Here is a 16958-nt window from a genome sequence, read left to right on the forward strand (position 1 = left end):
CCTTGTCATTGTGTAGTAGAAAGGTTTCTACTTTTTTAAAATTGTATTTGTTTTAGTATAAAGAGTTTTTAAGTTAAATTTATTGGGGGGACATTGGTTAATAGGATACTATCAGTTTCAAGTGTACATTTCTATGATATGTTCATTGCATTATGGTAAAAAGGTTTTATAATAAAAGCATTAATAGCACTGTTTCATAACAGTTATTTCCTAGGCCTTCTCCCACTTTCCTCTAAGTTAACTTATTTTTTTCTCTCTCTTTTCCCCCCTCCAGGATGGAAGTATGATGTGATGGATATAACTATGGGATACTGTGTGGGTACACGGCCTCCTCCTTCTTGCCTCATCCTCCTGCTTCTCAAGCTCTTGGCCACTGCCTCCCAGGGGCTGCCGGGGACCGGGCCCCTGGGCTTCCACTTCACACATTCTGTTTACAATGCTACAGTGTATGAGAACTCAGCAGCCAGGACCTACATCAATAGTCAGAGCAGAATGGGCATCACCTTAATTGATCTGTCCTGGGATATCAAATACAGAATAGTATCTGGAGACGAGGAAGGCTTTTTCAAAGCAGAAGAAGTCATCATTGCAGATTTCTGTTTTCTCAGAATAAGAACTAAAGGTGGGAATTCTGCCATATTGAATAGGGAGATTCAGGACAATTATTTATTGATAATAAAAGGTTCTGTCCGAGGGGAGGATTTGGAAGCATGGACCAAAGTGAATATCCAGGTGTTAGATATGAATGATCTGAGACCTTTGTTTTCACCCACCACATACTCTGTTACAATAGCAGAAAGCACACCTCTAAGGACTAGTGTCGCCCAGGTGACAGCAACAGATGCGGATATCGGTTCCAACGGGGAATTCTACTACTACTTTAAAAACAAAGTTGATCTCTTTTCCGTTCACCCCACGAGTGGTGTCATCTCTTTAAGCGGACGATTAAATTATGATGAAAAGAACAGGTATGATCTGGAAATTTTGGCTGTGGACCGTGGGATGAAACTCTATGGAAACAACGGAGTGAGCAGTACTGCAAAGCTTTATGTTCACATTGAACGGATAAATGAACACGCCCCAACTCTCCATGTAGTCACTCATGTTCCTTTCTCGCTGGACAAAGAGCCGACATATGCGGTGGTGACCGTCGATGACCTAGATGAGGGGGCCAATGGAGAGATTGAGTCTGTTTCCATTGTGGCTGGGGATCCTTTAGATCAGTTCTTCCTGGTTAAGGAAGGAAAGTGGATACACGAATATAAGATTAAGGAGAGAAAACAGGTCGACTGGGCGAGCTTTCCCTATGGCTACAATCTCACTCTTCAAGCAAAAGACAAGGGTTCGCCGCAGAAATCCTCTGCCATCAAGATAGTCCACATTGCCAACCCCAGGAGAGACACAGTCCCAATTAGATTTGAAAAAGAAATGTACGAGGTGAGCATTAGTGAATTTTCCCCTCCTGGTGTTGTGGTTGCTATAGTAAAATTAAGTCCCGAACCGCTGGATGTGGAATACAAATTGTCACCCGGGGAGGATGCACAGTACTTCAAAATTAATCCTCGGTCAGGTCTCATTGTCACAGCACAGCCGCTGAATACCATTAAGAAGGAGGTTTATAAACTGGCGGTGACCAACAAGGAAGGGGATTTAAAAGCACAAGTCACCGTCGGCATAGAAGACGCGAACGACCACACCCCAGAATTTCAGCAGCCACTGTATGATGCTTTTGTGAATGAAAGTGTTCCAGTGGGAACGAGCGTCCTGATGGTTTCAGCTTCTGATAAGGATAAAGGAGAAAATGGGTACATCACCTACAGTATCGCCAGCCTGAATATGTTGCCGTTTGCCATTAACCAGTTTACAGGGGTTATTAGCACAACCGAAGAGCTGGATTTTGAATCCTCTCCAGAAACTTACAGGTTCATTGTCAGAGCCTCTGACTGGGGTTCCCCATATCGCCATGAAAGTGAGGTAAATGTGACTATTCAAATAGGAAACGTCAATGACAACACCCCTCTCTTTGAGAAAGTGGCTTGCCAGGGAGTTCTTTCATATGATTTCCCAGTTGGGGGTCACATCACAGCTGTCTCAGCCATCGATATTGATGAACTTGAACTTGTAAAGTACAAAATCATCTCTGGAAATGAACTTGGTTTCTTTTATTTAAACCCCGACTCTGGTGTTTTACAGCTTAAAAAGTCACTGATGAATTCTGGCATTAAAAATGGTCAGTTTGCCCTCAGGATTACAGCGACCGATGGAGAGAATTTTGCGGATCCCATGTCTGTAAACATTTCAGTCCTACACGGGAAGGTGTCTTCAAAGAGCTTCAGTTGCAGAGAAACTCGTGTGGCTCAAAAGCTGGCAGAGAAACTACTCATCAAGGCAAAAGCAAATGGGAAACTGAATCTGGAGGATGGATTTCTTGACTTTTATTCAATTAATAGGCAAGGACCACATTTTGACAAGTCATTTCCCTCTGATGTGGCTGTGAAGGAGAATCTCCCAGTTGGTGCTAACATCCTGAAGATTAAAGCCTATGATGCCGACTCTGGCTTCAATGGAAAGGTGCTATTTACAATATCTGATGGCAACACGGATAGTTGCTTTAATATTGATATGGAGACTGGGCAACTTAAAGTCCTTATGCCCATGGACCGAGAGCACACAGACCTCTATCTCCTTAATATCACCATCTATGACTTAGGAAATCCACAGAAATCTTCCTGGAGGTTGCTGACCGTCAATGTGGAGGATGCTAATGACAATAGCCCAATTTTTCTTCAAGACAGTTACACAGTTAACATTCTTGAAAGTTCAAGTATTGGCACTGAGATTATACAAGTGGAAGCCAGAGACAAAGACCTGGGTTCTAATGGTGAGGTGACTTATTCAGTCTTGACAGACACTCAGCAGTTTGCCATCAACAGCTCAACTGGAATCGTTTATGTAGCTGATCAATTAGACCGGGAATCCAAAGCAAACTACTCATTAAAAATAGAAGCTAGAGACAAGGCAGAAAGTGGCCAACAGCTCTTTTCAGTTGTCACTCTTAAGGTGTTTCTGGATGATGTCAATGACTGCTCCCCAGCCTTCATTCCCAGCAGCTATAGCGTGAAGGTTCTTGAAGATCTCCCCGTGGGCACTGTCATCGCTTGGCTGGAAACCCACGATCCAGATCTTGGACTGGGGGGTCAAGTGCGCTATTCTTTGGTCAATGACTATAACGGGAGATTTGAAATCGATAAAGCAAGTGGCGCCATTCGCTTGAACAAAGAGCTGGATTATGAAAAGCAGCAGTTCTACAATCTCACGGTTCGGGCTAAAGACAAAGGGCGGCCTGTCTCTCTGTCATCGGTTTCCTTTGTTGAGGTGGAAGTGGTGGATGTCAATGAAAACCTCCATACCCCCTATTTCCCAGACTTTGCTGTGGTTGGATCTGTAAAAGAAAACTCGCGTATTGGAACAAGTGTGCTGCAGGTGACTGCCCGAGATGAGGACTCTGGGAGGGACGGAGAGATCCAGTACTCCATCAGGGATGGCAGTGGTCTTGGAAGGTTCAATATAGATGACGAGAGTGGTAAGTTTAATATTTTGTGTCAGAAGTGTAAATTTTGCCTCTCACATATCGTCAAAATGGAAAAGTAAATGGATATTCGCACACACTAAAATAGAATGACAAATGAGGTTGTATTGGGTGTGGAGGTGACACAGTAAAAGCTTTTTCTTAGAATACGTTGGTTTAAAAGACCTGCTTATACAGTGATGGTCATTATTTTCAGTGGGGATGTCCTTGTTTTTTGTTTTTATTTAGCACTATTTCTAGACTATCTCTTGATAAGCATAAGTAATTTTCACCTTTGTTAATTGCACTTTTGACTTTCACTAAATTAAGGGCCTTGACAAAGTAAATTACATTTGAATTGGCTTTACATTAGAAGTGTGAAATAGATTTTCAAATGGCTCTTGTGTACTAATCTTTCCCTTTACAGTAATGCTTTGCTGAAGTGATATCAGTAGCTTGGTCTTCATGTTTCAAGGGCACATCTGGCCCCTTGAACAACAGCATTTGCACCATATATGCTCCATTAACATATAGAGACCGGCTTTTACAGATGTTTTCGTGATAGACTAGAGCAGGCATGTTGTAGATTTTATTTAGTAAATAAATTTATTTTAAGATTTTATTTTTAAGAATTAATTTTTTATATTTTAGAATATGGGGCAGAATTTACCCAATATTATTATTGTCCCCTACCTATTTAATTACCCTCCATCATAATACAGATATGTATATTTTTTCCATTTTTTGTTATTCTTATTATGTGTCCTTTAAGTGTACATGTGCCTAGGCATGTGCATATATGTATATGTTCCTTGATTAGCACTGTGCATTTTTCTAGTCTACTTTGGATTGAAGACATCTCAAAACAGGGGCTGTGTCTTCTTCATTTTTGTGTAAGTGGTAATATTAGCACATTACAGTCTTCAGGACATACGTGTCTATATTAAATCATTTTCAACAACACTCACAGGACGCTTTGTTCCCAGTAATGATGATGATAATTAAAACAGGGAGTGGGAAGGTACATTATAGGGATACTAACTGTACATCAATCACATCAGAAAAAGGATTTGATGCAATCTATGAAATATTGGATAGGAGTGTACCCTCACAAATTTAAACTGTAATTTTTGTGTATACATAGGCTCTGATTATGGGCGGTGTTAAATGATAAAATTTGTCTTCATAGTCATAATAAAGGAAAAGGTAAATGTCAAGAAAATTGGGTTCTGATTCAGCCATCTACTCAATTTTATTATATATAACTTGCTATATGATTTGGAATATATTTTCACCTTTGACATACAAAATGAGCAAGGCTGGGAAGTAATCTTTATTGAGTGTCTACTCTGTGCTAATACTTTATTACTACTAATAATAATGATTTCTTTGAATACTTACAGTGGGCAGTAAAATGTTTGAAGGGCTTTATAATCGTGTCTTATTTATTTCTCCCAGTAGCCCCATGAGTAGAACTAATAATGAACTCTTGAACTGACATTCAGAGAAGGTATATAATTCGAGTCAGGTTTCAAACTTAGCTCTGAGTGCTGCAGTATATTATGCTGTCTGCCATCTAGAGCCAATATGGACTTCCTTGCATGTTCCTACATATATTTGAATTTGGTATTGATCTAAAATCTGTAAGACAATAAAGTGTTGAACAGATTTTAAAGTCCTTAAACCCTGGGCTCATTGGCTGATGACACAGGTCATTAATCACCTTTCTATCTCCTTTAGAGTCCCATTGTTTGTGTGGCTTTCCTGTTAGAGAAGCTTACCTTTGGGACCCAGGTGGATGTGGGCAGTTGGGTCAGCAGGAAGGCTTTGGACTGAATCATTAACTACTGCTGGCTAGATGACTACATTAAGCCATGTTGAGCTGTTTTATTAGGAAGTTTCATCTTGGTGTAGCCCGATGCAGGGAAGAACAGGAACAATTTGGTGAAAGTGGCCTAGATTTCCCCCGTTTGTACCATGTTATTTTGTTCTCATCTTGGGTGTTATTTCAGAAAAATGTGTGTATCGTTTCCTCTGATGATATAGCTTCCCTTATAATTCTTGACTTCAGGAGTTTGAGGTCCTTTACCTCTCTTGAGAAAACACCCCACTGCTCTGCATTTGTTCTGTTAGATCCTAAAGTACATACAATGCACTTTGCCACGGACGATAACAGTGCCATGTACATTTTGACATTGCTGCATGACTTAAAAGCTCGTTCTTGGAAATGTTCACTCCTTTGGGTTAAAGAGAAGCTACGGGAGTCATGTCTGGTCACATGCCCACAAGAGGACATAGATGGATCTCTCCTAATACAGTGCTGTTTTGGGGGCATTCATTACATATGTTTCTGATTTACTTTCCCAGAGGATTTTTAATATTTAAAACTATAGTGGCATTGTCCTTTTCCACTTTTCATTTTGTTCCCTTCTCTTAGAAAGTAAAACTATGCTTTTCTCTATATGATAGAAAAATGTTGGGGCTTGATGTTGAAGTTTTTAATGAAGGTTAGAATTTCCATATAATAATATTCTTAATCATCTTACTTCCTCCCCTCTCACCTCTTATAGATTTTAGTAGCCGAGCCCAAGATGTTGATGAGGAATGATTGCCTGGACTTGTGTTAGGGAGATGCTAGGGTTAAGAAGTTTGGCAAATGTACACCCAACAAGAGAGACGTCATCACCATGGTGCTGTTGGGTTTGCACTTCTGTTGAATGCTCCATAAGCTCTCGGTTTCCCAGTGTTAAAAATCATGGCTTGAGCTGCTGGCAGAGTGAACAGCTATTTAGCCCTGCAGCTGTTACTGAGACTGTAGTTCAGACTCTGTTGTCTCCATTTGACCCTTGGGCATAGAATGGCCTAAACTTGTTTGGATTTTTGTCTTTTAAGAACCTTTAAGTCAGCTGCCAAAGGTTACTTAATAGCTCACTTTGTCTAGTGGTTCTCAAATTTAGGAGTGCACATGAATCAGCTACAGAGTTTAACAATGCAGATTCCGAGGGCCAAGTCCCAACGATTCCAATTCAGGAGGCCTGGGCTAGGAGCCCAGGATTCTTCATTCAAGCACTCCAAGCATTCCCTTTGCGTGTGGTTCGGAAACACTACCCTAAATTTACTTGGCCTCTTCAGAGAGTGTCTACCAGGTTATATCTTTTCTGTAGAGTCTTTTTCCTTATACTTTTGAAAGGCAGGGAATTGAGCTCATATTTTAGATAAATTTCCTTATTAGTTGAGTGTTACAATCCAGATAAATCTTCTGTCATTTATTAGCAATGATAGTTTCCTGAATGCCTTCCCAATGGATCAAAAATCTACTTCTGTGCCTCAGTAATTGCATGCTCCTGTTTTGTGAAACTGCATGTGCTGGGAGTAGTTGATCCATTTAGTAATTTTATGTTCTCCACGTTTCTGGAACTCAGTGAACAAAACCATACCTTGTAGTTCTTCACCACTCACAGGCATTTAATAAATGTTTAATAATGTTCACAATAAATGGATTAACTGTGGGGCCCAACCACAGTGGATTTGATCACAATTTAAATTACTAGTCTGGAAGACTCAATGTAATCATTGTTTCCTTCACTAAGAATGCATTCTTATTCTTTGACACAACAGGAATTCATATTCTTTAATGTTTAGGTTTTAGATGGCTTAGAAAGCACACATTATCTATTTTAAACTGTTATTTTCTACTAGATTCTTTTGCAAGCTGTAAACTTAAGCAATGATTTCACCATTTTATTTACTTAAGATTAAAGAAATGCTTAATTGAGATAAATAATTTCTAGTTTAGGACATTAATCATTTATAATTGGGAAGATATTTTTGCCATCCATTATTGCTAATTATATTATTTTTTTTCATTTATCAAGTATCTATTATATGCCAGGCACTGTGCTAGGTGCTTTATGGACACTGTTTATAATTGTCAGTAGTTCAGCAAGGTCTAGTGTAATGATGCTTGCCCAGTTAAGGTCATGCACCTGGACATTATCCAAACTGGGATTGGAACTCCAGAAATGGGCACCAAATGTCATTTTAGTCCCTCTCTTTCCACTCCAGCATGCCGTAACAACCTTTATAAACATGCATTGGTCACATTTTTCTGTATCATGATGGCTGCATAACAACCAGTCACAAAATTTCAGTGGCTTATCGACACAGACTTTTTTTCCTTGCTCCTGAGACTGGGGGACAGTTGAAGCAGCACTGTTGCAGGCTGTGAATTGAGTGTATGTTCCACGTGTCTTCCCGTTGCAGGATGCAGGCCGAAGGAGTGCACAGTTATCTGGGATGTGATGTTCTCAAAGGGGAGGTCAGACATGCGACAGGGCTGCTGAAACCTGCAGTGCCTCTTAAAGCCTCTGCTCAGAACGGGCTCGCATCCTATTAGCCAGAGCAGGTCCTTAGGGGTAAGCTCGGCGTTGAGGTGGGGCAGCGAAGAATATTTCTATAGAGGGAGGGAGGGAAGAGGAATGAATACTTACTGAATAATAATACAGCCTGACATAGCTTCCGACAACTCTCATTATGGTCTTTATAACCTAAAATTAATTGGGTGCTACCTATGTGTAAGGCCCTGGGCCAAGCACTAGAGACACACACAGCTACAGGTGTAATGCCTGGGCCTTCCAGGCCAGGAAGTTTCCCAGTCTGTCGGAGAGGCCAGAATGCAGCTGCAGGTGATGGTGCTGGTGGTGATGGCAGCAGTGGTTAACCGTGACAAGTTCTGTGCAAATGCTTTATACAGATGGTCTCATTCAATTGTCTCATAAGATAGGGACGGTTGTGTTCTTATTTTTACACATCTGGTATTTTAAAAGGAAAAACATGCACTCACATTGACCTTTCTTTATATTGTGGTTCTAGACAGCACTTCCCCAGCTTCTCTGAGCCTAGAATGCTTTCTTTATGGCGAATGTTTTGATAGAATCAGCAGAGACTTAGGTCTAATGAGCACTTTGGTTCAAACAGACACCTGTAATAAGTTTCTCACAGTCATTAAGCACTGTAAAGCTAACGACTCCTTTTGTGTGCAGACCATTTCAACAATAACTATAGCTTTATGGTTGTGCTTAGTATCTGTGTTGGCTTTCTCCCTTTTGCCACTCGAGATTCACTCTCCACCCTCCTTTCTGCTTCGTGTCCAGGAAGGAGCCTGAGCTCATCAGCCGGTGGGCTCCTTTGCTCCCTGACATTTGTTGGTTCTGCCGGTGGGAACATGGAGAGGATGAAAGAGGGTTTGTTCAGGTTATTTCTCCCTTTGACTCATTCCACACTGGTTACTGTGGACTGGCTGCCCCCCCTCTATCGATGGGTAGAAAGAGCTCCCTACTGTTATCAACTCTGGAGCACAGCATCTGTTTTTTAATTATGATTACTTTTTTCTACACCCTGCCCACACCTTTGTAAACAGTCTATTTGTTCAATGCTTCTCTCAATTACCCAGTTTGAGTGTACCATCTGTTTTCTGACAGGACCCTGGCTGATAAAATATGTTTCTTATGTAAATATCCTAAAACAAATTTTAAGTTTAAAAGCATTTCTAAAGCTGATGTGGTCTAGCAATTCCTACTAATTCCAATCTCTCTGATGCTGCTCTGTGTGTTAGCACATTCCACTGGAGACCTGGAGAAACAACAGAATAAGACTTATTTAGTACTTTCATTTCACAAAGGAAGAAGGTGAACCAGAGGGCTATGCTTCCCCATCTAGTTTATGTGTTCCCCATCTTTTCTACTTTGGAAAGAAAATGCTTTGCTGAGGATTCTGATCCATCAGGCATAGGAAAAGGTGGAGCAGCCGGATGGATGGTGTGGTATCAGGATCTCTCAGGCTCCCAAATGTTGAGATGCGGTGCTTTGATCTGCTACAGGGAGAAGATTCATTTTAACTGGTGGCCGGGGAGAAATTCAGACATAAAACAGAGCAGCTTTTATTTAGTTAGTTCAACTGAAGCACTGGTTTTTGGGTGCCAGTGCTGAGTCTAATACTTCGTCTGTAGTCTGTAGTCATCAGCTAGTTAAGAGTGAGTGAATGAAAAACAAGGAAGGGAAAATGTGAATTAGAAATATGAGGAGCTTTTCGTCATAGCAGGAACCGTTAGTCCCAGCCCAGACATTTAAAGTGTTGGGTAATTCCCATAGTAGCATGATCTTGCATAATCCTATATTATAAAAGGGTAACATGCAAATTGACACTAACAGCAGAATGATCAGAACAACTGCTCGACAAGTCACTATGAGGTACACTGCCCACCTCTTGGTCCCTTTCCCCCACTGGCAGGCTCCTATCATCCAATGGCAAACGAGGAATGAGGGTTGGGTAGCGTGGCACATGGGTGGCACCAGGCCAAGGCCCCTGCCCCAACAGTCGCCCCACACCAAGGGCAACCCACAGCAGGGGAGGGGCTTGCGAGTGGGTGGGAAAGGCTGATCTCTTGGTTCCTCCTTCTGGCCAGCAGGCTCCGATAACCCAATGGCGAACGGGGAACCACCAGGGGTGGGTGGTGGTGGGGCCGGGCCCAGCTGGGGGCAGCCAGGGAAGATGACCCTGATCACTCGCCAGGCCTAGGGACTGTACTCACGCATGAATTTCGTGCACCAGGCCTCTAGTGTAATAATAATAATAATAATAATAATAATAAATAAGCTTCCTTTTCCTTCTATTCAGAGGCACTAGAAGTCATATTTTATCTTATGGCGATTCTTCATCTTTCCAGCTTCTTTTCCTCCAACTTGCTTATTAACTTCTCCTTGACAAGTAAAGCACGTGTTATTTGGTGGCTTTGGTGCAATTCATGACAATCCCAGAGTAAATGCATTCCCCATCCTCATTCTTTGTTTGGGGTGATATTTTTACCTCCACCCGTCTAAGTCAAAAGAGATTCAATGACTTTTGTCCCACGCTCACCCTTAAAATTTGCCCTTAGGACCAGAGCAAGCAAAGGAGAGAAATGAAGTTATGTAAACTGACAGGAGAAACATTTCTTGGATCTGGATTTTTAATCTAAGGTCTAGACTTTTTGAACATAATTATTTGAGAGAAAAATAATGAGTCCCAGCAGAGCCTTGAACACTCCACAACACTCAGATGAACTTAGTGGTTGTCATGTAAGCCAGGTGGGAGAAAGGATTAGAAGCTTCTGGAAAGTAATGAACAGCATGTTTTTATTACTCTTTTCAGCAGGTGCCTTCTTCTTGACCTTTCCTTAACTGTTGGCTGAAGGCAATTTAGGTTTTAATAGAGGACTGTTGGTTCAAATCTGTAATTATGTCTGCATCATGTAGCAAGTTCGAGCTGCTATTGTCCCTGTGTAACTAGTAAGTGATAAAAATAATGACCACCATAAAGAGGAAATTCAAATAGGGTGGCAAACCAACAAGCTGGAAACTCCTGTGGTCTTTTCTCTGAAATTGGACTTTCTTTTATTAATGTAATGGAAATTTTTAATGGCTTACCTGGCCCTTCACGTCACGGTCGTTATTTCTTCAGTGCCAAGTGAAACTGGATTGTTTTTATTTCTTCAGTTAACAGGAATGAAATTCAGGGGTCTAATAAGCAGAGGGTACAAAACCTACCAACTGATTACTTCACATATTAGTGGTTCTTAGAATGTGTGGGATAAATGTGTTGACTCTGGATAGCTCACGTCTCATTTCAGTCTTCTAAAAATATTTTTTGCAAGTGTTTTGAAGATACTTTTATTTATCGTTACATTTGGAAGAATTATAGAGCTCAATAAATATTTCTGTGATGCCACTACATTCACAATGTCTCATTGAAAAAAATGAAAAGAAAATTAAAATGGGCTGTAGTCTGTATTTTTAGCTTGCCAGTTTTTATGAAAGCACATCTTATCAACAGACAGAATCTACACAGAGTTGTGTGTAGCATTCAGTTCAATTTATATTAAATTCTGGGCACTGGTCTATGAATTATTGAATATAATAGGGCTCTCCAGATTTTCCCGTTGGACATTGGAGGATTTAGTGGCTTCTCTAAGGCCAGTCTTTGTGATTAAACTCACAGATTTTCATTTGCATAACATAGGTAATATTCTAGTTGCTTTTAGAAAGCAGTATGCTGATGAGAATAATAGTTAGAAAAACATTGAATATGAAATGTCTTGGGTCAAAAAGTGAATGTAAGTTGAAGGAATTAAGCTAAAAATTTGAGGTACACACACACACACACACACACATAGACACACACACACACGATATTATGCTAAAAACATAAAGGCGTTGTGCTTTACCCCAAAATCTACAACATAGAGCTTCTACCATTTTTATAGGTTTTTCTCCACCTGATTCTATTAAAGTCCCCTTCCCTCCCACCCTCCTTTCTACTCTTTCTGAATAGCAATGGGAAAAAATATTATTGGGTGAGGATTAACCAAAAAACACAGAAAAATAAAATTTAAAAATAGAAAGTACAGAAAGATTATTTTGTTTTCCTCCAGTGTTGTTGATTTAAATTTGTGTTTTATTATTGATAGTTTAGAAATGCTTTTCTCTCATTGCAACTTGTTATTGGTAATGTAACTAAATTTTCTATATTGGTGTCATTTAAAAAAAAACCCACCTCTATCCAATATCTTATATAAGCTATAACAAATATATTTACTGTTAATACAGGGCTGTGCAGGAAAAAGTATTAGAGATGTATGTAAGGCATTTAATCAACAAATTCTCTTAAATTCTTATTTAAGAGAATCTAATCAAAAGAAAACAATTATGACACATTTATTATTTGTATGCTGAATTCCAATAGAGAACTTTCATTTGGACTCTCTAGGCAAGAACCAAATTTTCCAATCACAAGTTTACAATGATTGGGGCATTTTCCTTAGACCAGCTTCTGGCTCTGAACATTCTGAGCCTACTTTCTCCACCCCCACCACTGCAACTCCAGTGCTGGTCACCACAGGAGATGTTCCTATGGTGACACAAGTACTAGTCCTTCGTTTCCATGCTATAGTGGTATGTGTCTCAGTGTAGTATGTAATAGGCGTGTTTTTGGAATCATTTCTACATTGGGATGACTAACAACAATTTGACTGTACATGGAATTGATGGTGAACCACATAAACATATGCCACTAACTTCAAACTAAATGTATCCTCAACTCAATTCTCCCTTGAACAGATGGCCCAGATGCCTGCAGCCACTCTACCTGATGATGGGAAATGTCACTGGAGGGGAAAAAAGGAAAAAAAATTAAGTTATTATTGTTAAAATATAGTACTTTTGCAAAAATGTTTAACCATGAGATCTGTTGCCAGGGTCCTACATAGGGTTTGGAAGCTTCAACTTTGACACTTCCTGTTAAATCTGCATCTGCCTGCCTAGCAATGTCAGTACATGAACACTTTTCGAAAGAAGTAAGTCTTCAAGATCATCACGGAAGAATGACTATGCTTGGCCAGGCCACAAAGACTGGTCCTGATTTGAAAATCTGTGACAGCTAGACCAGATTTAATGTTTCTGTCACTCTCATGTATTATTAAACCAGCAGACAAACCTGTGTGAAGGACATAAATTCAAGGTGACATGTGAGTGGATCTGGCCCCCAGGTGTCTCCAAGGAGGTGTCCTGGAAATTCTGTTGCCAACTGTACTGGACGTGTGAGAAAATCTCAAAGTTTAAGAAATACAGTCGTGAGCTCTGTCCTTTCAGAGCAGATGGCTGGTGAGAGAATGACATTGTTCAGTGGGCCCACTCTTTTTTATGACACCTACTTGGCAGTTCACTACTGAGAATACATCTGGACCTGGAAGCAAATACAAAGGGCCATTGAGAGGTGTGTTAATGAAGGTCACAGAGTTCTTTTCCTTAGACTCATCATCTGTATCCTAAAACATGACTTGGGGGTTTTCCCACAAATCACATGGGTTTCACTGAACCATAGTTTCCATATTACTATCAAATTTTATTATAGATAATCTAATGTATTACTATTATAATGTACATATCAGTAGCACATCTCACGATCAGTAATTTTAATATCCTTGGGCTGCTGGGATTGGTAGGATGTTTCTGATTTCCTTGACTCTACCTTTGTTAAAACCCTGTGGTTACTAAAAGTAAACATTGACTTTCAGTCAACTTCCAAATGGAATTATATACTTGGGATATCATATCATACTTGAACCAGTATGAGGCCCTGAGATCCTGAATGAAGCTTGGTGATGGAGAGTGAGTTAGTCTTACGTATGTGGATGCCCTGCCCTTGTGCATGATATTGCCCATCTTTCCCCAAACCTGGCTGGAGTTAGAGATTTCTCACACCATGAGGATATTTCTAAAGGAATATTTACTACATGGTTAAACTGAATGAGCCTTAAAATGAAAAGAGTAGTTAAATTATGAATACCAATTTCATAAAGCATTGTTCTAGTTGCTAAAAGTGCAGGTGTAGTCCTTTTTCTGTCTGTCTGGTAGTTTTATCCTAGAAGGCAAATACTCAGAATCATACTAGGTGAGAGTTCCCTTTATAGTCCCTGAATTTCTGTGTTTCAATCAAGGGTGTTGATACTAAGTCAGAATTCTATATTCCACAGTCACACAGCATGATTCAAAAATGTGTAGTAATAAGTTAATTGAGAACTTCATAATTTGGTAGGATGTGCTCAAGGACCAGGATGTAAGCAAAAATTGTTCTTGGGGAGTCTTCTAAATAGCTTGTGAAAAGAATTTGCACTGAAATGCATGAACTCTTCGGTTTTTACATAGACCTTATTTACTTTGCACACAATTCTAATAAGCGAGACTTGTTGATATGTAGTCATAGAGCATTTTAGAAATCTCAAAGCAGAGATATGTCTATAGGTAGATATACTAACATCAGTTGGAAATAACTGTTAACTAGGCAGCAAGATAAATAAATCACGCCCATTGCATGATTACTATGTGTCAGGCATTAAAAAGTATTAACTTGTTTGCTTTTCACAAGGATTCTGTGAGGTAGGTACTTACTATCCACATCTCACCGATGAGGAAATGAAATCTTGATTTTACATGGCTTGTGCAAGGTTTCACAGCTTGTGATAGAGCTGCGATTTGAATGAAGAAGTCCAGCACCAGAGTCTGAGCTCTCATCACTACTCTTCAGACACTCTCTGGATAAATAGCCCTAAGTATCTCCTTAAGGACAGAACCCATAGGGAGCCCATCACTTCATCACCACACAGCTTAGTAGCTGATCATTATAATGAAAACTCCCACCCCTTGTCCAGGCTCTCTTTCCCTGGAAAACAGACCTGAGGCAAAAGTTACAATACATGCTCATGTTTTATTAAGGCTGTGGATTCCAGCGGAGCAAGGGTGAGAGGAAAAGGAAGCCAGATTGGAAAGAAAGGAGACCAAACATAAAGTGGAGTGTTATCGAATTGCCCATAGCTTCAACGTCTTTCTCAGTCACTATATGTCTCCAGGGAGGCTGAATGAGGCCTAGAATTGAAGAGGAGGGCAAGCAATTTTCCTCTTAACTCTTTCTCCTTTTTGACCTCTTATGGGTAAGATCTGCCACCCAGGACATGAACTTCCCAGCTCTTTTGGATTGTGTTGCTGTGCCTGGGCAACTTATGTGGAATCCAGGACCTTGTGATTAATGTACAGTCTGACAATTGTTCATTCATTACACTGTCTCCTGTCAGCTGTGGGGGGAGCTCCTTTTTCTGTTGTAGCAGCAAGAGCTCCTGTTAGGAAGCTGGTGAATAGTTGAGGCCTGGGAGGTGGTGGAGCAGGTTGGGATGAGTGGATGTTTATTGTGCAAACTGACCCTGGACAAAGACTTGCAGTGTATTGGGGAAATATTTCTCATCAAAACAAAGGAAACATGACCCATAAAATTGTGATGCCGACCTGGGCAGATGCTCAACTACTTTTTCAGAAAACTCAACTACACAAAACAACATGTTTCTAAAGGCTCTTATTGGTCAAGGTGGTATGATTCCCGTTTCTCCGGACCCTGGATTGCTTAGTACTACAAGGGAAGCAATGTCAGCGTTTCTTATTCTGTGACCGGTGAGGGCAAAGTCATACCATTGTACCTCTCCATTCTTAGAAGCATCTGACACAGTGTACTATTTTATCAAATGTGTGTGTACAAATTTATGGGCTAGAAATGCAGAGGGAGATAGAAGAGGACCTAGAGGTTGAGGATTTTGTGAGAGTTTTGTCTGTTAAACTTAGTGTCCCATCTTCATTTCTTGTCACTGTATCCTCATTGTCATTGTCTGCATCGTCAGCACCATCACCTGTATCATGTAGGAAGATGAGACTTTTTGAGATGAACTGGCTTTTCCACAGATCCCATGGTCATTGGTACAACTGAGCTTTGAACCCAGGACATTTAAGCATGGGCACTGTTTTGCTCCGAGATGTCTTGATGATTCAAAACATGCTTTTTAAAAAATGTCTTAGGTTGTCATTATTAACTGTATTTATTACTGAGATGAGTTACTGACTTGGCTGTAAGCAGGCATCACCTTTGACAAGAATGGCTGATGCCTGAGTTGACTGTGGTGCACTTAGGAAGTTTGTTAGTGATCCTACCCTTCATGGTATTTTGCTACTTAGTATTTCACATTCTGTTCTTTACTGACCTGAAAACATCGCACGTAACATTTGAAGCACAGATGAAAGCACATTTTGTTAATCACAGTTCTTCAGATTTTAGTCACAGAACTCTTTAAATTAAATCATGAGCATATGCAAACATTCTTTTCCCAAAGTGGCTTTCTACTCTGAAATTATTATGTTGTTTTGGGTAAGACAAAACCAACATTAAGACACTAGACATTAAACCGATAATCAGTAACATCCTATATAATAAAGAGCTAATATGCTAATTAGACCAGACATTGGAATGACCTTCTGGAACGACCTTCCAGAATGACCAGTGGGTGGAGGGTGGGGCCAGCGAGCCTGAGCCGCCAGGCCAGCCATGGCAGTCCCGGTGCCTCCCCTTCCACAGAGATGGCTGTAGAGGCGGCAGGAGAGGGGGCAGCGCAGTCCCAGTGCCTCCACAGAGGTGGAACGGGGCGTGACCACAGCACCTCAACCTCCCACAGGCCCTCCCAGGCTGGCCCGGCCCCTGATGCCCCCCCCTATCAGTGAGAAGAGGGTGGGGCCAGCGCTAAGGAGCAGGGAGCTCAGCTTCTGGTTGAGCAGCGCTCTCCTCCTCCCCCTTGGCAGGGAGGTAAGGAGCAGGGTCCTGGACTGTGAGAACCCCGGCGTGCGAGAGGGGTGTATGAGTGCCAGCTTAGGTCCATTCTCTCTGGGGATTGGCCCCTCTGGGGATTGGACCTAAGCTGGCAGGTGGACATCCCTTGTGGGGTCCCAGACTGCAAGAGGGCGAAGGCCAGGCTGAGGGGACCCCT

The 16958-nt window shown here is 40.9% G+C and overlaps 1 protein-coding gene across 1 annotated transcript in view; it reads left to right on the plus strand.

Annotated features, from left to right (window-relative positions):
• Positions 1–291: 291 nt before the first annotated feature.
• Positions 292–16958, plus strand: part of FAT3 (FAT atypical cadherin 3) — a 501079-nt gene continuing 484412 nt past the window's right edge. The window contains exon 1 of the mRNA XM_006092757.3: positions 292–3583. Within this exon, the coding sequence (XP_006092819.1) occupies positions 292–3583 (3292 nt within the window). The remainder of the gene's footprint in view (positions 3584–16958) is intronic.

The sequence above is a fragment of the Myotis lucifugus genome, unplaced genomic scaffold, assembly GCF_000147115.1.
Source record: "Myotis lucifugus unplaced genomic scaffold, Myoluc2.0 scaffold_104, whole genome shotgun sequence".
In the NCBI taxonomy this organism is placed as follows: Eukaryota; Metazoa; Chordata; class Mammalia; order Chiroptera; family Vespertilionidae; genus Myotis; species Myotis lucifugus.